Below are 26,332 nucleotides of genomic sequence, written 5' to 3'. Positions count from 1 at the left end.
CTTTCCAGTCTCCCAACAATGTACTCATCACCACTGTAACTGATGTTCGGAAATAAACCGTGCAATTTAGAGTGCAATACTGCAGGAAATTTCTGTTGACTGCTGGTTGATTGTAATATGGCAGTTCAAATCTCACCAGGCTCAACGTTGACTCAGCCTTTTCTTCTCCTGAGGTGGGTAAAATTGTTGGGGGCAATAGTCTGACTCTGTAAACAGCTTAAAGAGCTGTAGAATGATAGGTAAGTTTAAACGCTATTGTTACATTGATCCATCCCAGCTGAGGTCAGGCAGAGAAGATAGGTTGCGGATCACATTGGTTAAAGAATTCCAACAAATGGGATCCAGGAAGTTTTCCTCTGCTGATGCTCCCATCCTTTGGAACATCTTACCCAAATATGAGACAATGCTGTCTTTTGGTCTTCTGGAAGCTCGTCAGGACTCTGGCTCTACTAATTAGCGTGGAGGTTTAAAGAGTGATAGGCAACCCTGGCAGCTTCAGCATATTTCTTACATTTATTTTAACCTTTTAAGCAGTTTTTTAACCTGGCTTTCATTGTTTTTAATCTCTGCGCTTATACTTTTGTATCATAAACTCCTGTGTCACTTAAAGTGAAATTGGTGGTGCAGCAATCAGATAAGTAAATAGATACTATGAAATAAAGCAAGTATTAACACCCATCTATTGATAAACACTATGTAATTCGTCTTTTTCCTTACTGTCAATGATTGATTGGTGTCTATCAAGATTCTCAGTCATCCAAGTCATGGTTGTCCCAAAGGTGCTTTTTTCAAGATGCAACCGGATTTTCTGTTTTTTTTTCTTTGAAGAAATTTCGCTTCTCATCCAAGAAGCTTCAACCGACCATCCGGTCAGAAGTGAAGAATCTTGGATGAGAAGCTAAACGTCTTCAAAGGGAAAAAAAATCCTGTTGCCTCCTGAAAAAAAAACAGCACCTTTGGGAAAGGGGTGTGTGTGTTGGGGGGGGGGGTGTCCTTAGGAATCCAGGCTCCTAAGACTCCGATGGTTCCAATAAAGCCGGGAGAACTTATATTCTTGGACCGGTTATGGTTTGTGCTCACTTGTGGAAACTTCTACCAACTTTTGCTTGAAGCATCTGAAGCTTTAATACGCACCTTTCGGGAAAGACCGGAAGCATCGCTGACAGAGCACGTGACAAAAACAGACTTACGACCCGGAAGTTGTTCCCGCGCATACCGGAAGTCGTCTTCCTTTCCCCTCTCTTGTCTCTTTTTCCGCCATCTTGCGCCCGGATCGTCTCGGACGGTAAGCTTCGCCGTTTCTATCCGCCGGCATCTGCTCTCTGACGGCTCCGTAACCCGGCCGCCGGTCAGCCGTTCGAATGGGCAACGCTGCAGTGGCTCCAGAGGGTGGGCCGAGGGCGGCGGGGCTACCTGGGACGCTTAGATTCGGCGGAGGCTCCGAATAGGCCGCTTGGGCCATTTGCTCTGGGTTATGCAGCGTCAGGGCGGCCTTGCGGTTCAAGGGATGAGAGAGGCGCCCTGGGATTTGGGGACGGGAGACTGATGTAATGAACGCGCAGGGAGAAAGCGGCCCTCCATTAGGAAGACTCCGGGGCTTCTGATAAAGCCGGGATAACTTAACATTCTTGGACTGGTCCTGGTTTTTGCTCAATAGTAGTCTGTGAGTGGACTGGGCGCGGGGGGCTCTGCCAAACGGCCCCTCTTTTTCCCTGAATATTGTTTTATATAAAGAATTGAAGGGGAGGTTGTAGTTAGAGTTGGGTTGGACTCCTTCTCCACCACCTAAATCAGAGGTCTTCAAACTTAGCAACTTTAAGACTGGAGAATTCTGAGAGTTGAAGTCCACAAGTCTTGAAATTGCCAAGTTTGAGGACCCCTGGCCTAGATTTTCTGCGTGGGAAAAATCTGGGAGTTAAAGTCCACAAGTCTTAAAAGTTGCCAAGTTTGAGGACCGCTGGCCTAGATTTTCTGCATGTGGTCAAGCAGGATTTTTTTGCCAGAAGAGTGAACTCCTTGCTGTTCACACATGCACAAACTTCATTCTTGGAAGACAGTCCAATCAGATCAAGGTAACTGAAGCAAAGATGGGGCAAAAGTTAGTAATAAAATTTGCATTATAAGTGGAATACTGTAATGATGGTGATACTGTAGTGTCAACATGCAGACAGGCATCATTTATTTAGTGGAAGGGAGAGAAAACCCAAGCTGTTCCCTTGTCTATCACATCCTTTTGAAGTGGCACAGGAAGGGATGTTGGCTTTGTTAAAAAAAGTACACCTTGATGGAAATGTGATAAAATTAAAAACAAGGAGCTTTGCTATATCAGAAGCCAGTTTCATTAGGAAAGGAAAGTATGAGCAATATCTAGCAATGAAAGTGGCTGTGGAGGCTTCTGTTAAGTGCATAGAACTTCCACAGAATATACACTAGTAACTTCAGACTAATAATTGGACCTGATTTTGTTGTTGCTGAATCATAAGCATTGACAATTTAACTGAAATAATAAGACTACAAAAATGAAGAATAGATTAGTGTTTTTTAATCCTTTAAAACTTGAACAATCACTAAGCAAACTGTTTTAAGTCAAGAACTACCTATAAATTGCTTTTTTAGGATCTTAATACAGTATCTAAAATTCTCACGTGTAAGTGGTTTGCCTGGATATTGTGACTGCAACAGATTAAAACTTTATTGTAGTAAAGTATTTTTGTCTGAAGTCGTGTTGGGTCTCCTGCCCAAGCAGGGGGTTGGACTAGAAGACTTACAAGATCCCTTCCAACTCTGTTGTTGTTGTTGTTGTTATTATTCTACAATGTTATAAAGATAATACAATAGGGCAAAAATAACTTATGTTTAATTTTGCTCTTGTATCAGAAATGCCTGGAGAAGCCACAGAAACTGTCCCGGCAACAGAACAGGAGCTGCCCCAGCCTCAGGCTGAGACAGGTTAGTATTTTAGATGATTTATATACCTTTAGAATACATTCTTCATCAGCATGGAGACCCATAGAAGTCCTTTGTGGAGCAAGTTCCATGTGTTTCCCCAATAGCCTTAAAGAAATTGTTTGTTAATTTCATCCTCTTATCTGCAGTAGTGGTATTAAAAATAGAGATTTACCTTCTAGAGCTGTTGTATGGTTAAATAAGAATTTAGGGTAAATATTAGAAATGACTGCATACATGTTTGAGGGATGGGATACAATGTTTTTGGAGTGAGCAACTGCATGATTGCAAGCTGGAACTAAATGCTCTGTTTCATTGACATTTTGGAGCAGCTTTTCTTCCATTCCCCACAAGTGCTGACTAAGTGTTAATTTGTGCTTCTATCCAGAACATTTGGAAGTCATTAGGCCCATTAAAATATATTATAAGGACAAAACTAATAATTAAGCTGCTGGATTTTTTCTTAGTATATTTATTTGTTGGGGTTATCATATGAGATATTAGAGCTGTTGTTAGATATTAGACACTCGCTTAATATTTTGGTTTTTATATCAGTGAATTTACAGAATAATTGGGATACTTTAAAATGATATTGCTAGTAAGTGAGTTTTTTTTCAGGAAAGAAAAGTGATATTTAATTAAGAAAAATATAACCATATTTTTAAACTAAAGAAATCAAGAACCCAGTTTCAAAAAATCTCAGTGGCTGTGCCTGACTATACATGAGATTGACAAAGAGAGTGCCTCATTTTTGAAGGATTAAAATTGTGAGCTATAAGCTTTTTTTAAAAACCTGGCTGTATTTTAGTGTGTTTGTCTGTGTTGTGTGCATACCCTTACTGTATTGGATTTACTAACTTTGAACTCCACTATCTATTATGGTTCAAGTGATATGTCCTGGGGGAATTTTGGATGTTGGATAGCAAATAATTTGATTTCATTATTTGCCACATTTCTGGCTGGAAGCTTAAGGGACTACTGCATGACATATGACTTGGTTTGTCCTATATACACACACATACACATGTGTGGTGGAGCTGTTGTCCATTACTGGATTGTTATTTTTTTAAAATAAATAAGTTAATGTATGTATTAAAACATTTAAGAGCTGCAAAGAGAGAGAGAGAGATTGAGAACTAGTCGATAGAGTTAAACAGGAATTAAGCATAGGATTTACAATTACCATAAAAGCCAAAATTCATTATTTTATTGTCCAATTCTGAATTGTTAATATAGCGCCAAGGGTGGCAGCTTTGATTTGAAAACTCAGGGGAACTTTGGGGTTCCATTGAGTGTTCTGTGAAGAGTGGTCTGGGCAGCAGAGATGTTGTCCTTCTGGGCAGCCAGCAAGTACCTGTTTCTACTCCCACACCAGAGCAAGGGCATTCAGAAATAAATACACATCTCCTGATTGCAGAGACCAAGAAAGGGTTCTGAAGTCACTTCCTGTGGAAGGCAACATTTCACTGATCCTGGTTTCCTCTGGAGAGTGGACAAGCCTGCAAGCTAGCATGGCTAGAACCATTCTGATGACACTTTTTTCCTTTACTTTCTTTAGTTTTTATGGCTTTCTCTTTCCTTTTTTGGAGACCTTAACCTAGTAGTTAGCAATCTAATGGATAGCAACGTAGGGTCTGGAGATTCCTACGTGGAGGCCAAATAAGAAGTTTAATTTCTAACTTTCTAAGCCCATGCTTAATCTTTTCAAGAGAATTAAGCCAACATAGTGGTTCCCAGATCCAGCAGATTTATTACTGCTCCTTTAGCTAACGCGATGGCCAACACACTGCTCTATTTTTGAATTGGTATAACATACAACATTCCTAAAAATAATCTCATGCCTTTAGCAGACCCCTTCCTCCCAAGAATGCAATTTCTTCATGGTCACGTAGACCAACAAAACATCTGCTATAAGCTATCATCAAATCACAGGCTCTCACTCATGTGTCCTTTTCAGTAGCCCCAGAGATCACATGGGGAAGAGAGTTTGTGGTTTCTTCTCCATATTAATAATAAGATTAAAACTGAAAAGAACAGAGGATGTCTTAGCATATCAAATACTACATGTTGCAGATGGAAAACTTAATAGCCAGTGAGTCTTCAGGAAAAAAATATATGCCATAGGCTTGCTAGACTTAACAGGTGGCCCAGTTATCCATTCCAATCAAGAACATCCTTGGGTTTCAGCATCTGGGGATTTGCCATTTAGCCAGTCAGCTTGCAGGATATACAGGGAGGAGATAAAAACTATCGTAGTCCACTTCAAATCAAAGTGAGTACATGTGTACTTCTGGGTAAATAACCTGCTACTCAAGTTCCCCTTGACTGAACAGGCAAAGAGGGATGTATGAATCATGATTAGACCATCAAAGAGTCAATAACATATTTTTAATCAGCACATGTCCTACAGCACCTGAACACCATCTTGCGTACCAAAGAGATCTGATCTCCCTTGCAAAGAAGAGAAAAGATATCATCCAACAAGTGGTCACATAATTCCTCCAAACCAGCTGCCTGGAACCTATGAATTTCGCAGTCTCCAGGGTTCAACACATGCCTGTATCAATGTATTACTGAAATTTCCTTTCCTGAAGTAAAGGCTGCTTCCTTTCCAGAACCAAATAGCCCAAATATTCAAAAGACACCTATCAATTCTACTGAAAGTGAAGACATCTTTCACATTGTGACTGTTGGGACAGGAAAATTGACTCTCTGACTAGGTTTTCTTAATCAGAGGCATCACCCTCAGGAGAGAAGGCTGGTTTGCTTAGGAGAAATAGTTTAAGAATAGGAAACTCAAAGCTTCTATCTTCTGGGACAATCTAAAAGGACTTTTGAAAAGATAGCACCACCAAAGCTGAGCAAATCAAAGCTTATGAATAAGACAAACTCCAGGGCATCAAATAAGTTCAACTGTTGAGTTTTAGAACTCAGGTTATAGACCTCAACTTCAGAATGTTCAAGCAAATTGTGTTATGTTTAACAATGGATGTTCTAATAGCTCCCATCTGCTAAAGGCAAAATAACTTCATCTTGTGTTCCCTATCTCAAGAAATATGGGCAGTAAACATCTTTAAATTCACATGGCCTAAAGACTTGCTACATATCTTCCCCATCCCTCATTAACTTAGACTCCTGAGACTAGTTCAGAATTAGAGAATAGAATTATATCAAAAATGCTAATAGTACCCAACTGTGCCAGGAAACTGATACTTCAATCTAGGCAACTTATCAGTTTCTTAAAAAGAGCTTCTGGTCACTACTAAATAAAAGGGGATCATCTGGTCACAATTATGTGCAAGTAGATTTGATTTATCTTGCCAACCAAGAAATAGTTACAAAATCATACATACTATTATAGAATCCAAATGATTCTCTACCATCTACTCCCATGAATTCACATGGGAAACTTTATACTACTGAGCCCAAAATGAATGGAGGCTCTACAATAGGGCTGTCATATTCATGGACTGGTTGCATCAGGCACTGGCCACCTCCACACCCGGTTTACCGAAAGTGGGAAAAGTTGTGACACGTCATGTGACAGCGCTGTGACGACACAAGTTTGACAACCCTGCTCTCAGATTTTATTGCCAGGTCTTGCCTTTCCTACATGTGGACTTCAGCAAGGTAATGTAACCAAGCCCTCTGGATGTAGTTGTCCCTATCAGTTCTAGCATCACAGAGCAATGAAGAGCTCTTTGCCAATCTCACATCAAGATATTTTTAAGGAAGTTTTCTCTGCTATTTATGAATGGTCATGGCCAAATCTTCCACTAACTCTAGAAGTACTTGCCCAGTACTTATAATTCATCAAAACAATCATTTGGCCAATCAATCAAATAAATAAATGCAGAAGATAATTTCCAGCATGGGTGATTTGCCCATCCCCACAGCCCAAGATGGACAAATATCCCAGAAAATTCCCTGACCCCATTATAAGAAAAAGGTGCAGTAGCCTTTTCTCCATAGTGAAAACGGGGTATCTAGAACACTGAAGTATTGAGAGCAGTGGAGAGATTAAGGACAGGGGTTCCCAGGCTGTGAACCTGTACTGATCCATGGCCTGTTAGGAACTGGGCTGCACAGCTGGTGCTGAGCAGCAGGCGAGAAAAACTGCCCACACCGTGGGATCTAGTTTATCTTCTCGCTCCCCAACCTGGAAAAATTGTCTTCCATGAAACCCGGTCCCTGGTACCAAAAAGTTGGGGAACAGTAAATTAATGGACCTGCCAGTATAAGTAGTCTTTATTTAGAATCAAAAGTTGGGATTGGCAACTTGGTTATTAAGCAAAGCAATTGCCAAATAACTATGACTTTGCTTATAATCTTCAGCTTTGCTTTGCTTCACAGACCTGCAAAGATAAAAAATGCAAGGATTGGTTCTAAAGTTTTTAATCATTTTAGCTGAGCATGGTCATTAAATGAGGTAATCACTAAACAAGGACCATCTGCATTCACAATCATAGACTCTTAATTTGTCTCCACTATACTGTATTCCAGTAGCTTATATTTACTTATCTAAGCTTATAAACTGGCCTGTAATTATGGGATTAGTAAAACCCCAGTTAAACTGGTTTAAACCAAAGTAATTCGTTTAGTTATAATTTATTAGACTTGTATGCCGCCCCTCTCCAAAGACTCAGAGCGGTTTAGATATGAATTATCAGCTAATTTAAATCTAAACGAGCTACTTTGGTTTTCAGTATATATTATTGTACGTGATTTCTGACAACTCTTTTTTTACGTTACCCTTTACTGGCTTTTATCCTATGGTGAAGTATTGTATTCATGCCTGCTAACACACCATGAGTTCATCTAGATTGGCTTTTGATGCATCATTATTAACATTCAGCAGCAGCTGTTAACTTGAGTTCAAATCAGTCAGAATCTGAGGAAACCATGAAGATAGACATTTCATTACTTCAAATCTGCCAGTACAATGGCACTTATTTGGTTAGAAAGTTGATTTGATTTGTCAAATTCATTTCTAATATAAACAGAATTGACATTTTCTATACTAGGTTTTTTTTTAAATTCCTGTGCTTTTTGTCTTTTGTAACTGAGTTTAATACATCTTTCTGCATGACTGGATATATTTCCACTTGAGCAGCTGACCTCAAAAGGCATATATAGTGGTCTTGTAGGATTTCTGAATGGTTGAAACTATTGTTGTAGCTCCAGCTCCTGGGGCCCCCATGGAAACGATGAGCAAGCCAGTTGCTGCCAAGAATCCTGAGGTAGGAGGCAAGGATTCTCGGGCTGGGACTGCTTTAGAGTGTTCAGGTAGGTCTGAAATTAAAGCAGCAGACTAGAATTGCCACGTGTATATCTGACTTAAAATGGAAGAAAAGCACTGTAATACACCACTGTTTCTGAAATACCAGCTCTGTTTAATCTGATGCCTTAGATTCTATTCTTTCTTGATAAACTGCAAAAAATTTGAAAAAACAATTAAATGCTCTTCATCTGGTCAGTGCCCTAGCTGATCCTTTCCTAAAGTGTTATAAATAGTCCTTGACTCATAACTGAAAGCCTGGAATGACATTTGTAAGTTGTGCCAGTCATTAAATGGGTCATCACATGACTGACCCAATTTTAAAACACATTTTGCTGCACTCATCATGGGAATCACCATAATCGTTAAGTGAATTCGTGGTCATTAAGCAAAACCATTGTCCCCATTGGGCATTTTTGCCAGAAGCTAAAAGTCAGTGCCAGTTTCTGGGCAAAAAAATAATAATAATAAATCACGGTCACATGATTGCACGACCTTGCCAATAGCCATTAATGCGGGCTAGTTGCCAAGCAATCAAAATGAAATCACATAATGGGGTGGCAGCCATAGGAACTTAGAATCCAGGTCACAATACTTTTTTTGTGTGTAGAGGGAATCCATTATACTTTCAAAGGGTTGCTAAGCGACTTGTAAGTCCAGCACAATTCCTACTAGCTTTGCCTTCTGTCATTTGCAATAGGCATTTTATTTGGAAAGTCAGATGAAATGTTTTGTCTTAATCTTTTCTAAAAAATTTCTAATGGTGGGAACATTAATAAATAATCCTTTTCAAGTTATTGCGAGACTCATGGGTATGTACAGTCCTTCATATACCTACTAAGATTTAATTTAATTTATTCAAATTTAATTTATTCGTAGGACTCGGCGGCTTACAACAATAAAAAATAATACAATAATACAATAATAAAAGGAAATAGAACATCAACAATAGATTAAAACCCCATTATAACCCTAACAAGCCCATTATTTAAAAAACCTCAAAAATCAATCTAACAAACATACACAACAGCCAAAGATTATTTGGGCACGTCTGATGTTAGAGTTCACGGCCCCCAGGCCTGTCGACAAAGCCAGGTCTTAACAGCTTTTTGAAAAGCCAGTATAGTGGGAGCAGTGTGAACATCAGGGGGGAGGAGTTGGTTCCATAGAGGCGGGGCGGCAACAGAAAAGGCCCTCCCCCACGGTCCCGCCAACATACATTGTTTAGGCGATGGGACCTGGAGGAGGCCAATTCTGTGTGATCTAATAGGCCTTTGGGAGGTATGCGGCAGGAGACGGTTCCATAAATAGTCAGGTCCTTTGCCATGTAGGGCTTTATAGGTGATAACCAACACCTTGAATTGTGACCGGAGACTAATCGGCAGCCAGTGCAGCACACGGAGTGTTGGGGCATGGCATGGGGTGGAGATATATAACTGGATATCATCAGTATGCTGATGATACCTCACCCCATGCTGTTGGATGATCTCATCCAGCGGCTTCATGTAAATGTTAAATAGGGGGGAGAGGACAGAACCCTGCCCCTCCCATTAACACCGACTGCGAACGGCCAGAGAGATAGGAGGAGAACGACTGTAAAACGGTGCCTCCCATTCCCAATCCCTCCAGCGGTCGCAGAAGGATAACATGGTTGATGGTATTAAAGGCAGCACTAGGATAGAGAAATATCCCCTATTCTGGCCCACCAGAGATCAGGCATCAATAGAAACAAAGCAGTTTCCATGCTGTGACCGGTCCTGAAACCAGAATGAAAGGAGTCAGCTTCATCCAAGGACCATCAGAGCTGGAGTGCCACCACCTTCTCAACAACCTTGCCCAGAAAGGACAGGTTGGAGACTAGCCTATAGTTTTTCAATTCGGCTGGATACAGGGACAGTTTCTTGGGAAGGGATTGTACAGCCACTTCTTTCAACAGCTGTGGAAACGACATCTCACTCAAGGAAGCGTTAACACCTGGATCCAGCCACGTCGCCTCCCAGCTAGCTGAAACCAACCAGGAGGGACACGGGTCCAATATACAGGTGGAGGAACTGACAGCTCCCATGGCCTTGTCCACTTCATCAGGAGTTACCAGGTCAAACTCTTCCCAAACAACAGGATTAAGACCCCATCCTGTCACGTCAGTCTGAATTGCCCGATTGGAGTCCAGATCGTTTTGAATCTGAGCTACTTTATCTGCAAGAAACTGAACAAATTTCTCAGCTCGACCCGTAAAGGCTCATGGGCTGCTTTGCTCCCTTTTTCCAAAACTTTTTTTACTCTTTGTTTTGGAATATATATTGAATTCACCTATTCATCATGTGTTATAACTAACTGCTGCACCAGTTTTGGTAAAATTTGATGCATAGGCATTGACTGGAAGCACTAATCTTTTAATATGACTGTTTTCCTTATTAAATGAACTTTTAAAGAGCAGTTAAGTATGCCTTTTTTCCTTCTTTCTTATATTTGCCTAATGGGAAAATATATGATTAAGACTAGGTGAGTTCAAAGTTTATAAAACAGTCATTTATGATGAGATTGAGGCTAATCACTTCCATCTTGTGGATCTCATTGGTTTTATTTATTTATTTATTTATTAGATTTGTATGCCGCCCCTCTCCGTAGACTCAAGGCGGCTCACAACACAATAAAACAGTTCATAACAAATCTAATAATTTACAATTAAAGATATTTTTAAAACCCCATTATTAAGCAGACATACGTACAAACATACCATACATAAATTGTATAGGCCCGGGGAAGATATCTCAGTTCCCCCATGCCTGACGACAAAGGTGGGTTTTGAGGAGTTTACGAAAGGCATATTTTCTGGAATATAGTGATATCTCGTCTTACGAACTTAATTGGTTCTGGGACAAGGTTCGTAAGGTGAAAAGTTTGTAAGACGAAACAATGTTTCCCATAGGAATCAATGGAAAAGTGATTAATGTGTGCAAGCCCAAAACTCAGCCCTTTTGCCAGCCGAAGCGCCCGTTTTTGCGCTGCTGGGATTCCCCTGAGGCTCCCCTCCATGAGAAACCCCACCTTCGGACAAACGGGTGCTTCGCTGGCAACGGAAGTCCAGGAGCTCAGGGGAATCCTAGCAGCGCAAAAATAGGTGCTTCGCTGGCAACAGAAGTCTGGAGGCGGGGCATCCCAGTGGTGGCAGCTTGGGTTTGTAAGGTGAAAATAGTTTGGAAGAAGAAGCAAAAAAACTTAAACCCCGGGTTTGTATCTCGAAAAGTTTGTATGACGAGGGATTTGTAAGATGAGGTATCACTGTACTTTGAATTAAGATATGAGCTTTTAAGTGCAAGCAGCAGAAAGACATAAGCTTCAAGATGGAATAGGATTGAGTTTCATATATTTGGTTTCCATACTGATATAGTCTGAGCACATGCTTGATCTAGCTTTTACATCGCTCTTTTGCTATATTTGCCTTCAGTTTTGGATATCATCCCAGCCCTGTCGTCATACCATCTCACACTATTAAGAGTTATTACACTAGCAAAAGGTTTTGCTCAGCTGACTCGTTAGTTTAGCTAAAGGAATAAAGGACTCTTGAGCGTATTATTTTTTTAAATGAAATTGCAAGCCCACATTGTAAAACTTTTTTCTTTTCTTTTTTCTTTTGCCTTAGTTTTGGAAAAGCAGTCCAACATAATGTATATTGGATTTTGGATTTTGTATTTGGGATTTTACTTGCATAAACCACCTGGAGTCACTACAAGTTGGGTAGCCATATAGGTTCTATTAATGTCAAATAAAATGACCTAGAGGAAGATTTCAAGATACCAGAGCCCTTAAGTCACATCAGATTTTCTTGTTCCACGCTTCTGGCTTTTTCTATATACAGTACTGTAATTTTACCGAGGAGACTTGCAGGTCACTACAGTTATCTGCTTTTCTGTTGTATGTGAAGTATATAAGAACATAGGCAAGTGGCCTATTGGATCACAACCCTGGCTCATATAGTCCAGCAATCTGTTTTCAAAATCAACCAACTGTAGAAGGAAGCCCACTTTGAAGTCCCTGGCTTCAAAGACATTTACTACAATGCCGTCAGAACTAACTTTCATGACTAAAGCACAACTTCCATGAATTGATCCAAAGTCCTTTAATTGTGGAGGTCTTGTTGGTTGTATTGATCGAGTTGAAAGAATAGAGTCTTCTCAATTGCTCTAGCTCCTGTTTTATTGATGTGCTGTTTAATAACTGTTGATTTTGCTTATTCAGCCTCTGCCACTCCTGCTTCTTTTCCTGGTGCTGCTGAAGCACCTCAGCCTCCCATTCTAGCATCAGGTATTTGTTCTTAATATTAGCATATGCCACTTTAAACAGTATATTTAGAGTGTTGGAGTAATACAGTTTCTCTTATATGGCATACAATCTGATGGGAGTGGGTGGTAGGTAGTATCACTGCACTTGAAGGCCAGGACAAGTTCTCTCCTTAGCTTAGCTTATCCTTAGCCTAGGTTATAATGTTTTGCCTGAAATGGGAATGCTTCACATTGATACAGTATGATTTTATTTACTTGAGGCTTCTGCAATAAACTTAATTTGAAATTACAGAGGCTTCCCTCGTTAAAAAGGATGACAAAAGTGTCCAAATTCCAGTGCACCACAAAGGAGTGACTGCTTCAAGCTTAAATACTGCAACTTGTTTCCTGAACTAGCAGCTTTACTATCTTAAAATGAAAGCATAGAAAGAAAAGACTAGCACATGTTAAAGGGTTAGATTTATGGTAAGATTCATTTGTGCCAGGAATGATAACTACAATTAATCCTCACGTAATGTCCAAAATTGGAACTGACAATTCCAGCCTTCAGCAATGTAGTTAAGTGAAACTTCACATGACTACCCAACTTACAACTTACACAGTTCCACTGCTTATAAGCTTCCCTTATTGCCAGAATTAGGCTGTTTTTAACCAATAGCTACCTAAATAGCTTAGCTATGGTATAGTGGTTTGCCTGGCTATTTGGCAGCATCGAGCTGACTTAGCTGGTCTCAAAAAAAATTAAGTTGAGTGGGAAACTATGAGAAATAGCTAGAATGAGAAAGTAATATCTCAAAAGAAAGAATTACATGGATATGTCTCTAAAATGAGTAGGAAATGAGTTCAACTAAAGAACATTTATACTTTTGCTTTTCGAGTGCTTAATTTTACATGTGTCCGTGCGAAATGTTGAGTTTTTCTAAAGTGTTATGGCTGCAAAGACAGTTTCATTTTATTCATCAAATGTGCATGCTGCCAAATTGGAATACAGTGATCCCCCGATCATTGCGAGGGTTCCGTTCCAGGACCCCTCGCAATGATCGGTTTTTCGCGAAGTAGCGCTGCGGAAGTAAAAACACCATCTGCGCATGCGCAGATGGTGTTTTTACTTCCGCAGCGCTAGCGAGGAGCCGAAGATTGGGGTTCCTGGGAAGGGGACTCAGCTGGGAAGCGGCGCTGGGGTTTCCCCACCGCCCACGCAAACTCCTCGCTGCCGTTCGCCTGCCCTTCGCCCACGCCGCTCGCTCGCGCCGCTTCCCAGCTGAGTCCTGAAGCCAATTCGCTTCAGGACTCAGCTGGGAAGCGGCGCGAGCGAACGGCGTGGGCAGGCGAAGGGCGGGCGCGGCAGCAGCGAGGAGTTTGCGTGGGCGGTGGGGAAACTCCTCGCTGATGCCCGCCGCTCGCCCTCCCACCAGCAAGAGGGGGAAGACCCAGGGAAGCCGCCCAGCAGCTGATCTGCCCGGCGCCATCTACGCATGCGTGCCCATAGAAAAAAGGGCGCGCATGCGCAGATGGTGTTTTGACTTCCGGGTTGAAAAATCGCGATTTAGCCCGTTCGCAATGATCGGGATCGCGGTACCCGGGGGATCACTGTACACTAAAATATAATAACATCTTACATAATAAAGAGTAATACAATACAATAGAGTACACCAGAGCAAGCCAGTGATGTGTGGGCTAAAGATTAATAAGTGTCCAAGATTAAATGTCCAAGATAAGTTGCTTGAGATGGGTGAGAAAAAATACTTTCTGTCAGTAGCTGTAATAATTTCTCTCCTACAAGTAATAGCGTTCCATGTGGGAGGCTTTATAGATAACTAATTTTTTACATGTTCTTTTTCCAATGCTGATTTACTTTTTCTCCTTTAGCAGCGGCTTCCACCTCTTCTACTTATAGCCCCCTCCACCCTTCCTCTTCGTGCCATGATGCTAACTCTCCCCTTGCTAGCCTCTGTCCCTTTACTACCCCACCAGAACTGGTTACCTCTGTCTCTTCGGTAAAAGCCACTCCTGATGCTGCCTTGTCTTCTGCTGACTCGGTTATGTTATCTCAGACCCTTTCTCCTGTGAAACCACCAGTTATGTCTGGTGCTGCACCTGTTCATATATCCTTACCTTTAGGGCCTGTGGCTTCTCCCCCAGCCTCCGTAATTTCCTCTGAACCCTTTCCTTCTGCTCCATCAGCATCCCCTATAATCCCATCAGGGACAACTTCTGCAGCCTCAGTTTCTCCAGTTCCATCGTCTCCTGGCCCAGCTCCTTTCATTCTCCCAATTGCTCCTGTGTCTCCTATGGCTACAGCTCCCATCCCCACTGAAGTCCCAGCTCCTACTGTGGCTTCACCCTCTAGTCCAACTCCTTTCCCTCCAAATTCTGCAGGCGCTCCTGCCTTATCACCAACACTTCCTACCCTTAATACTGCAACCCCTACTCTCGATCCAGTGGCTCACGTTTCATCCATACCCATCAGCTCTGTTCCTTCTCATCCTGATTCTATGACCGTTCCCAGTTCCACCATTTCTCCAATGCCTGTATCAATTCCGGGATGTCCTGCAGGGTCACCTACAAAGTCTGCATCTCATCCTGTGACTCCATTAGCACCTATTTCCAGTTCTGAGACCCCGGCTCCCTTTCCTAAAGTTTCTGGGGCCGATCCTTTGTCTCCAGCAAAGCTTGCTTCTGCAATACCACCTGCAAAGCCTACTTCTGGTCCTGAACCCAGAATCAAGTCCCCAGCAAAGCCTGCTCCTACACCATTGTTACCCGAAGGTCCTCCTGGCAAACCTGTTTCTGGTTCTCTACCACCTGTGAAATTGGTATCTGGTCCCGCAGCCCCAGAAGTATGCCCTGTGTCTGACCCACTACCCGTTTCTTCTCAGCTACAAACTCCTGTTTTGGCCCCTGTTCCCGACTCCGTAACTACTTCTCTAGACAAAGCAGTGCTGGCTTCTAAACAGGTGGCTCCTGCCAAGTCCCTTGTGAAACCTTCCCCCTCAGGACAGCCTGCTGATGCTATGATCACAGCAAGTCCAATAGTGAAGCCGCCTCCTGGGTCTGGAGCCCCAAGAGGCCCTTCTAGTCCCGTGCCACTCTCTTCACAGCCAGAGAGTCCCACTTCAGTTGCTTTTTCTGGCTCTGCTTCACCGGGCACGGCAATGTCTAAGCCTAAAGAACTGAGTATGGCCCTTCCTTCTGCAAAACCAGCTTCCTCTTCAGAAATTTCTTCGGATCCCGTGTCCTTGTCAGGCTCTGTTCTTACACCTTCGCTTCCTCCATTGCCCCCAGTGAAATCTGCTTCTTCGGTGCCTATTCCTGAGTCCATTTTCCCTTCTGCTACAGCAGCAGGGCTCATCTCTGCTCCAGGACTACCCAAAGGGCAACCTGTGAAAACCGTTTCTAGTCCTGTGGCTCCTGCAGGAGTCCCTGTGGAATCTGCTCCCGTTCCAGCCCCTCTTTCTAGTCCAATGGTGCCTCCAGTAAGCCCTTCGTCACCTGCTTCCAAGATGGCTCCATCTGTTTTGGAACCGGCTGCTGCTCCTTCAGTATCTGCTTCTGTAACTCCAGGGATACCTGTTTCTCAGCCTGCAGCTGTTTCTGGCCCTGTGGCTGCAGTAGAGCCTGCTCTTGTCTCCCCGGCATCTGCTATGAAGCCAGTCTCAACTTCTGAACTTGCTTCTAGCTCTTTGTCTATGGCAGAGAATGTTTCTAGTCCGGCAACACCTACTGCCCGTACTCCTGGACCTATTTCTGGATCCACAGCTCTTTCTGTGGCCTCTGAAGGAGTTACTCCTAGCTCTTTGGCACCTGCCTCCCATCCAGCAGCAGCTTCTAAGGTGCCTCCTGAACATCAGGCACCGGCTATCGTTGTAGCAGAGGCTGCTTCAGCTTCAGTGACACCAATGGCACCTGCCCCGATACCTTCTCCTGTGGGCCCAACAATGGCAGTTTCTCAGCCAGCACCCTCAGCGATGCCTGCCCCAGTAACCGTTCCTGGAACCCCTGCTGCTTTTCCTAAATCTCTTTCCTCCCCTGACCATGTAGCCTCGGTCATCCCTCCTCCTGGCATTGCGCCTCTGTCTTCTGCAGTGACCCCTCCCATTTCCCCTGCAGCAGCAACCTTTAGCCCTGTCTCTAGCCCCAAACTGCCCCCTGTCTCGGCCTTAGACACGCCTTCCCAGAAAATGGCACCTTTGCCTCTTGCGCCTGCTGATCTTCCTGTTTCTGTTCCTCCTGTTGCCAGCAGTCTCACTCAGCCAGCTTCTCCTGCACCCTCCCCTTCTACCCCTGTGAAAAAGCTAGAGCCTTCCTCTGTGCTTCCCAAGCCATCCCCTGTTGCACCTGCACCTGGTTTAGCACCTGGAGTTACCCCCAGCCCTATCTCTACTACCTTTGAAGACGACGAGCTGCCACCCTTGATCCCTCCAGAGGTACATGTTGAGGAGTCACCTCTGCAGCCAGTCCTGGTGGACTTCTCTCCTAAGACAGCTGTGCCCCTTGCTGAGGTTCCAGCAACTGCTCCTTTACCACCACCTCCTCCTCCTCCTCCTGTCAAACAGCCTTTCCTGAAGAATGACAAGGGTATTTGCCTCTTTGGTTTGCTGTGTGCATGGATATCAAAGGCCACTCACTGAATACTAACTTAGTTGTACAGGCATGGAGTGTGAATTCCCTCTGCTTTAACTATTAGACTAGAAACACGCCATTTAAGTCAAAATAAACCTAGATTAAGTTATCGTAGCTGAAGTTTGTTGTGCACACTGTGATTCGTGATTTGTGTTTAAGAACATACACTACTAATGTGAAAGTAGACTCACTGGGCATGATGTGTGTGTTTAATAGATATGTCATAAGCCTTGTCTGAGCTGACAGCTCTGGAAGAAAACTAACCTAGAGACTGTAATCACTTCTTTGTTTTCAATGGCACACTCATTTTAGCCTGCTTTTTTTGTTTCTAGTGTTTTGCCTGTGATTGCATATCTAGTAGATTTTGTTAATTGCAGATGCATTTCATGACATGTTCTGTGCTATGAGGTGGCATTTTACCCTCATTCTAGAAGAATTTGTGGTCTAATGTTGATGTCCTCCTTCAGTTTATTCTTCAGTGTCTCTATCTGCAACTGCATTTTGGATGGGTGTGTATAAATAGGAAAAACTCTGTTAAATACTTTCCTAGACTGTGTGTTAAAAGTTCACGTGTTGTCTGTTAGAGAGTAGAAATGAGTAGTCCGGTGTTTCTGTCCAGTTTTTGGTCACTTAAATGTAGTCATGCACATGCATATGCAATTTGGGATAAAGGTGTCATCACTTGAAATTAACGTTGTATTAGTGGGACAGATGGGAACGTCAGTTGTGCTTGTTCCAGAAAAACTCTGCCCGGAATATGCTTTCTCGTCAGTAATCACATTTATTCTTCCCTTCTTGCATTGCAGTCACAGATGCTGAGGCATGTCAGCTAGCAGTTCACTGAAACTTGCATCCAGAGATGGTAGTCATATAATGGTGGTGGAGAGGATTCTCTTGAAGTTATCTCTGTGAAAGACAGAAATGCACAAACTATTACAAGATTTTAAATTACTTTTACGTTTTAAGCGAATAATCATTTAGCGTTCACTTTAATTCTTGCAAACCTCTTTCTTAAATTTGGTGGTTTTAAAACCTTGGGAACACGCCGTGAACCTGAGCAGTCTTTCTTCATCTTTCTCTCCCTTGCTCATGTTCCTTTGTTCTTTGATGCAGGAAAACCAGTTTGCCAGAACAAATTTAAACCATACGTTTGAATAATATACTGTGTACTAAACCGGTATTTCTTTGGCTTACCATGTGTGTGCCCAGCTGCTTCAGGACACTATGATCAATAACTCATAAAACATGGATTAGTGTGATATCTGAATCCACTTTGAAGCAGTCTTAATTGGTGCTAGCTGTTGTTTGTCCTATGTATATATCATGCTACACCATAGGTCTCACAAATTGTGAAAAGGAAGGGAATCTATGTATACTGAGGAAAATTGTTTAGGTCCATAGCATATTTATAATCTCCAATCATGGGCCAAATTATGCCAAAATCAGATTGTCATGTTCTTCCTTTTTTTTTTTTAGTACTAGTTAAATCAAATGATATCCTTACCCTGAGAATGTGATCAACTCCTTGCTCTAAGAAACTTGTTCTTCCTGGGAAACTTGATTGAACAAAGATAAACTCTCTCTTATATTGCCACATAAGTTAAACCACTATTATATTAGATTACTGCCATTTCGGAATTTAGTTTTCTATAAATTACTTATTTTCTATGTGTGTGGAGAATGTTGGGGATATGTTCTTTTACTACCAGACATTTCTGAAGTATATTGGCTTCAAAGTATTTTTTTTAACCATGTTCACACAATAAAAGAATGAAGGTTTCTTCATGAACCAAGCTGCAAAGCTCTGCATGTTTTGCCTGGGCCTGCCTGCCAATCCTAAGAGAGACCAAGTTCTAAATAAATTATGCATATTGATTTCTGTAGGTTCTGGAACAGAATCTGACAGCGATGAATCAGTGCCAGAGCTTGAAGAACAGGACTCCACGCAGGCCACCACACAGCAGGCGCAGGTGAGAAAGGGAAAGAACGCCATAAACTGTATTTCATATGCTTGGTCAGGGCTATAAAAGTAAGTATATCTCAACCTCTGAAAAACCTCACACAGCAATTGGGAATACATAATTTAGTAAGGTAAGAGCCACAATATTCAAGGCATCCATTACAACAGGTGATCACAACTTGAGATCTTACCTGCATGTAAACATCACTTTCTGAATCCTGGGGTGTAGCCCTTGCACACTCCAAAATTAGCCACCACATTGTAATTTTTATTAAGACCAAGAAAATGAGTAAAAGCATAAGGAGATAATGCTATTACATTGGCACAGCTACAGTTGTGCTTTTCTGACCAAGGCGAACATCCCCTATGTTCTGGAATAACCTGGTCAGATAGTCACTATCTTCGATGGACTCCCAACTGCTGAGAGGCCAACACTTTCTACTACTCTTTAAAATAACATGCAACATTTTAAAAAATTGCACAGCTGCTAAGTTAGGATCAGCAATATCAGGTTTGGATAATGCTTACTCATTCTAAATCTCATTTCTTCTCATGTACTAGCATGAAGGTTATGAAAAGTTAGCCATGATTGGCTAAGTGGAACTTGTTAGGCTTTGTGCTGTTCCTCCCTAGCTTTCATTTTATCCATCAGTTCAAGGCCAATGTGCAAACCTCAGCTCAAAAAAAAATATTGTGCCCTGATTTGCAATAATTACTTTTGCACATTAGTGCACATTCTAATTTGTGCCATGGTTATAACGCAATTTTATCCATGTTGGTCTATACCAGTTAGAGAAATGGTAAATACAGTGGATATGTATCTAAAATTGGTATGCTATGATTCCCAAACATGAAAATAGGGGAAGAATATCCAATATACTATATTTTTTGGAATATAAGACGCACGCGTATAAGACGGACCATAGGGGGGGAATCTGCCTACCAGGTATTCATCTGGCTAGAGTCCTTAGTCTGGTCAGCTTCAGCACATTATTTTATCCCCTGGTTAGGGCTTTAAAAAACCTTATTCACAGAGAGTAACAATGAAAAAGCCTGCAAGTGGGTAAGAGCTAGAATGTTCATTAGCACCTCATTAGGGCTGGGGGGGGGAAGCTTCGAAAAAGCTACATTTAGAGTATAAGACCATTTTCAGCATATTTTAGGAAGGAAAAGTGTGCATCTTCTGAAAAATACAGTAAGACATCTTGATAAAATACAGTAAGTAATACATTTGAAAAACCTTTGAATAAATCACGTAAAGAACAGAACAATTCAGGAATTAGATAAACTACAATGGGTGCTAACTGGGCAGTTTCCTGAATTTGTTTCTGCTATATATTTTTTCCAAAATGTGGAAAAAAACCTGTTGCTGTTTTTGGGTTTTTCATTATGCCCTGCTTCCTTTTCTTTGTTATTGTTGGCTTTGTTTTAACATTTGAGTGCTGTAGTTATAGATAATATTGTAAATAAGGAATTTCCCTGCTGTGGATTATAATGTTTGTCATCCTGTCTCTGACCTCGGCTCTGTATCTCTTCTGAAGATACTTGTTTCTCTTCTGAAGAATGCACAGGGAAAATTCCAAAGACAGAGGACACTATCTAATAAACCTCTTTCTCCACGGATCATTGTAATGGTATAGAAATAACAGTTCAGTATTTGAAGTTGTGCAAGAAACTGGGAGTTGCCTGGCAAAACTCAGGCCCTATATTTTAATTTGGAGGCTTTTTGGTGAAGATATGCATGTGCACATTCTCATGATGATCAGCATTTTTTTTGAAAAAAAGTATGTGGTGTTCTTGGCAGCTTGCAGCAGCAGCTGAAATAGATGAAGAACCAGTTAGTAAAGCAAAACAGAGCCGGAGTGAAAAGAAAGCACGGAAGGTAAGAACAAATTAACAATTCCTGGTGGCTTGCTTGATTTAGCCAACAAAAACTGTTGGTGCCCCTGAATTTTTAATCATACAAACATATACCACCTAGGGTTGTCTTGCAGTGCCTGTTCTACTGCAATTATCAAAACTTGGATTTTTGTTGATATTCCTACAAGTCATTTATTTTGCAAAAGCTGTTGATTGAAAGAAGGCTTAGGGTAAGTTAAAAGATACCGATCAGAGGTGGGCAGCTAAGGTGGAACGGTGACGTGTGCTCGCCCCGTGGCTCTGAGTACTAGTAGAGTCCAGCACAATTCTGCTACCTGCACAGCTGCAGTAGCAGAATTGCACTGGACTCCGCTAGCACTCAGAGCCACGAGGGTGAGCACACGTCACTGTTCCACCTTAGCAGCCCACCTCTGATACCAATGAACCCATTATTTCCGTTTTCTTTTGGCAAAGCTCCTGCTTGTCATACTGGGAAATGTTCAGGGCATGAGATAAACTTTTACACTCCACTTGTCAAAAATTCCAAATTTTTGTATAACATCACAAAAAGGAATAAATTTGAATACATCTCTGTTGGCTTCTCTTCAGGGACTTTTTGTGCCCAGAGAAGTCTTATTCTAAAAACAATCAAGTTCTGAAGTGCAGTCCTTATTTTATAAAAGGAAGTGAAATAGAGATAACTGATAGTTGACCATATTACTGGCACAAAATTCGGAGTTTTTTAAAATTCTGTGTTTTGAGAGGGATGTGCCATTTCCCTTTCAAGAAAAGATTATGGAAGTGTTCTCCATTTATCAAATAATAAAGAGTGTGTCTTCCATTACACTGGCCATCTTATAGTCCTTATGACCTCCAGATAATAACCATTGCAGTATGCTGTACATGAAGCCCTTGAGGAACAATTGGAGGCCTCAGCTAATGCCAAATGCAGTGGTACAGGCAGTTAATCGCATTGTTTTTTCAGTGCATGGCTTCTAAGCACAATTCAAAGTGCTGGTAATTGCCTATAAAGCCCTTCACAACTGTGTTAATTTATGAGAATGTCTTTCCCCAATTGTTTGTATAGTCCAGTCCAGTAAGAGGGACATTCTCTGAGTGTCATCAGTTGAGGGGGTGTAAGCTGGCAGGATGCAAGAGGAGGGCATTTAATGCCAGGGCACCTAAACTGTGGAGCTTCATTTCCCCTTAATCCCCTATTGGCCCTTTTTTAAAACTAAAAACCTAAGTTTTTGCCCAACCTGGAACCCGAGACTGTGATAGAGGCTGCTTCTTGGCTTTGTTGACCATTACTTTGTGAAGCTCAGCTGCCATGCACTTTTAGATAATATATTTTAATTGTTTTTGTCTATTTTACTGTAAGCTACCCAGAGTTAACAGGTTTGAAGTGGGTGGCTATATAAATTAAATAAACAACGAAATAAAATTCTACAAGTAATTTTGCAATGAATTAGATTTTTTTTCCCACGCGGTGAAAGGAATCGTGAAAACCAAGCCACCTGCTGTAATAAAAAAGAGATTTATGACAAGTCCAATGTTTAGATCTCACTGTGGCCTATTACCTGCAGTTCATTTACTATTCTAGCTCAGCTGCTCTGCACCTTTTACTCAGGCAATTATGTTTTGTTTTTAAGGCGATGTCCAAGCTTGGCCTTCGTCAGGTCACAGGTGTAACCAGAGTTACCATCAGGAAATCCAAGAATATCCTCTTTGTCATCACCAAACCAGATGTATATAAAAGTCCAGCATCAGATACCTATATAGTCTTTGGAGAAGCAAAGGTAAGGTGAAATCAGGAAATCCCCAGCAAGGAAGTCTTTATCATTTGTTTCTACAACTATCAGTAGATTTGCTGCTAATTAGAATTTTGGGGTTACCATTTAAACAAACAAAAAATATTTGCTCTGCAGAGCCTTTCTGACAACAGGTTCATATTGATCAATGTGGTTTGTTTTATGGGAAGGGTTAAAGGTTTGTGAAAGGGAAGAATTCATTCCAAACTGCTGCGCCCATCGGTATCACTATTTATAAAGTTCTCTATTTTGCTTTCGTTGTGTTCCACTAGCTTTGTCAGTTGTTAACTACCTGATTGTAGATAATCAAAAAATCTACAAGTCATTGGCTTTTTTTTACCCCCTCATCTATTTCTATCAGATTGAAGATCTCTCTCAGCAAGCACAGCTGGCTGCTGCTGAGAAATTCAAAGTGCAAGGAGAAGCTATTTCAAACATTCAGGAAAACACACAGACTCCTACTGTACAAGAAGAAAGTGAGGAGGAGGAGGTAAGCATTACTCTTAAATATGTGAGCTGGACTTTCCAGGATGTTTGAGACATGTACCTAGCAGTTTATGTTAAATCATTGCTGCTAATTTTGTCTGCTGAGATATGTATGGTCAGAAGAACCTACCTGTGGATATAAAATTAGGTACTGGGGTAGTATCCAACTAAACAGATATCAAACTGAAATACCATGTTTTCCAGAAAATAAGACATGTCCCCATAATAAGGCCAATTAGCCTTTTTAGCGCATGAGCTGAAATAACCCACCCACCTCTCAAAAATATCCCCCAACTACTTTCCAGGGAAAGGGGGGACATGTCGGGAGTTGCACTTTTTGTGCAGCAGGCACTCTTTGCTGGGAGAGCAAGAGTAAGCGAGAGGCAGGTGCACGCAAAGCTCACGGGACTAGGTCGGTTCCTCTGGGCTCTGCCTACGGCAATTTGAAACACGTACCTGCCTGCGAGGAAGAGGATGCATGCATCGATCCCTGCCTCGCTGCCTCCTCATAGGCAAGAGTACATTTCAAAATGCTGCCGGAGGTGTGCGCATACCCACCTCTTGCTTGCTACCCACCCACCCCTTCCCGGCCAAAAGAATGCCTGCCAGAGAAGGAATGCGACAGAGCTACAAGTCCAGCATCTGAATGGAGCAGGGTATTTTTTTAAAAGAAGAAAACCAGTTGTTATCTCTAGCTTCAATGAATTTTTGCTAGAGGCATCCATTTGTTAACTAAGTTATGTGCCATCAATGATCCTAATAACTATAATTGTGCTTGCGTTTTATTATCCCTTGTTGGATAAGTTGCCATTTACTGATGTCACTGTCTGCTATACACTACCAGTTATGGGATTGGCTTGTTCCCTGCAGTGCACATAGACTTCTTCTCCACCATTAGTAGCAGATGCCTAACATGGACTGGGGTGGAGCAAAGCTCAGAGTAGGAAGTGCTTTGGAAATGTGAACATGTATATATAACCTACCTATTAGTCTACTCTGTAATCTTTTTTTATCCTAATCAAGCCACCCTCTATATATATGAGATTCAGGATTCAGTTAGGTTAAGCTGTTGTATTTTGTTCATTAAGTTCTGTTTATATTTTAGAGTTCTTAGATGTGTATGATACTACATACAGCAATGAGTCTCCATTTTGCTCTTTTTCTTGATTCATTTTTTAATTATTATTATTATTATTATTTATTATTATTATTTATTGGATTTGTATGCCGCCCCTCTCCGTAGACTCGGGGCGGCTAACAACAGTGATAAAAAACAGCACGTAACAATCCAATAGTAAAACAACTAAAAAAAAACCTTATTATAAAACCAAACATACATACAAACATACCATGCATAAATTGTAAAGGCCTAGGGTGAAAGACTATCTCAGTTCCCCCATGCCTGACGGCAAAGGTGGGTTTTAAGAAGCTTATGAAAGGCGAGGAGGGTGGGGGCAATTCTAATCTCTGGGGGGAGTTGGTTCCTTGGATTTTATAGCAAGCTCTCTATTTTGGTATATTTTCCCCAGACCAGGAAAGCTCGTCATTCCGTGCTACTCATGAGATTAAAAAAATGAAAATAGATGAGGTTTTTAAGTTTACCAGAATGTCTGTAACAATCTATAAGGTGTCATATTTTGTGGCATCTTAAGAAGTTACTAAAATCTTGTGGATTAAAGAGTAATAGAGCATGTCTTTCCTGGTTGATAGAAAAACCTGGCAGATGCCTTGAGAGATTATCTTCTTCCTTCCAGGTTGATGAGACTGGCGTTGAGGTGAAAGACATTGAGTTAGTTATGTCCCAAGCAAATGTTTCCCGGGCAAAAGCAGTTCGTGCCCTAAAGAATAATAGTAATGATATCGTAAATGCAATTATGGTAAGTGCCTGATTGAATGCTATATATGACTAGGTTGCTGTACCACAAAATCTAGAAGATAGTTGGGAAAATTGACCATCAGCATTTTTTAGTGCTTATTTCATTTGATTATCCAGCTCATTACAAGAATAATGTTCTGTTTTTATTCAGTATGTGTGCTAGGGATTGTTAGAATAAAGGGGAAATGGATATCAAGATGTCATATATTCTAAAAATTAGGTTAACTGCTGTAGATTAACTATGCAGTGAAACAGAGAAGTGACATAGGAGAAATGTCTGTTTCCAGATAGTCCAGTTAAACCTTTTAAAGCTTCTAATACAAATACAGCAATATTGTTTCCTCAGGGGTTACATAAATGTCTTAGTGCTCAATGTTATATCCTAGGCAACAATTCAGGAACTAGGCACAGTATCTTTGCCTGTGCTTTGTCACAGCAACAATTGCACCCTTGCTGTTCCTTGACCTCACAGGCAGCTATAATAATAGCTCTCAGGGTCACTTGGCTGTGCTGGGTACCTAAACAATTTGCTGTGAACATTCCCATCCCACCACCTAAGTGAATAAACAAAAAGGTTGTTTCTCACTTGCTCTTTTCTGTTTCTTTTCAGGAATTGACGATGTAGCCATCCAGAAAGGACTTTTTGGTGTTACAGAGAAATTACATCTGAATTAAAAATTTGTACTATTTCTATCAGTTAAATAAAAGTGGTGTTTTAAAAAGATTTTACACCTATTTGCTTTCCACAATATGTTAGAACCCTCAAATTTGTGGGGGAGGGGGATAGTGACTAATGATCCTGGTTTGAATTTCTTATTTGCTGGAAAGTTTATACTTATTCTTTGAAATTTTGCTAGAGTGCCAAAGAAATGGCTTGATGTGAATCATTTTGTTCAATTCTGGTAGATGCAGCTGCAATCATAGAAACAGTGGTTGTATTCGCTATTTTTTTTTTTTTTGTTTAATGATCTCACTAAAAATATACTTGATAAAGAAATGTCTCTGTTTCAGCAATCCGTGAAAAGATTTTGATAGTTTCTGTGGTTACCATAGGTCTTTAATCTAATGCTGATTCATAATTTGGACTCCTTCCATTGTTTATTTTTGTTGATTAATATATATATGAAGTATTCTACCTAAAGTGCAGCCAAACAAAATGTAGCTGTCACTATAGCTTCTCATTAGAAATTCAGCAGTAGCATTATTTGT

At 41.2% G+C, this 26,332-nt stretch overlaps 1 protein-coding gene across 4 annotated transcripts; it reads left to right on the top strand.

Moving 5' to 3' along the window:
• Window positions 1–1,176: 1,176 nt before the first annotated feature.
• NACA (nascent polypeptide associated complex subunit alpha) lies at window positions 1,177–25,847 on the top strand. 4 transcript variants are annotated; one of them, XM_070740682.1, is made up of 8 exons: window positions 1,192–1,285; window positions 2,878–2,949; window positions 19,015–19,100; window positions 20,895–20,972; window positions 22,603–22,749; window positions 23,123–23,251; window positions 25,002–25,124; window positions 25,734–25,847. In XM_070740682.1, the coding sequence occupies exons 2-8, from the start codon at window positions 2,880–2,882 to the stop codon at window positions 25,746–25,748; spliced, it is 648 nt and encodes a 215-aa protein (XP_070596783.1). In that variant the 5' UTR covers window positions 1,192–1,285; window positions 2,878–2,879; the 3' UTR covers window positions 25,749–25,847. The 4 variants fall into 4 exon arrangements, with proteins under 4 accessions (XP_070596781.1, XP_070596780.1, XP_070596782.1 ...); XM_070740680.1 differs by lacking the exons at window positions 19,015–19,100; window positions 20,895–20,972; window positions 22,603–22,749; ... (1 more) ...; window positions 25,002–25,124; window positions 25,734–25,847 and adding exons at window positions 8,125–8,232; window positions 12,464–12,529; window positions 14,380–19,008 and having other exon boundaries at window positions 1,177–1,285; XM_070740679.1 differs by lacking the exons at window positions 19,015–19,100; window positions 20,895–20,972; window positions 22,603–22,749; ... (1 more) ...; window positions 25,002–25,124; window positions 25,734–25,847 and adding exons at window positions 8,125–8,232; window positions 12,464–12,529; window positions 14,377–19,008 and having other exon boundaries at window positions 1,177–1,285.
• The last annotated feature ends 485 nt before the right edge of the window (window positions 25,848–26,332 follow it).

The sequence above is a fragment of the Erythrolamprus reginae genome, chromosome 2 (genome assembly GCF_031021105.1).
Source record: "Erythrolamprus reginae isolate rEryReg1 chromosome 2, rEryReg1.hap1, whole genome shotgun sequence".
Classification (NCBI taxonomy): domain Eukaryota; kingdom Metazoa; phylum Chordata; class Lepidosauria; order Squamata; family Dipsadidae; genus Erythrolamprus; species Erythrolamprus reginae.
Note: the sequence above shows the minus strand (reverse complement) of the source record. Positions and strands in the feature narration are given on the sequence as shown.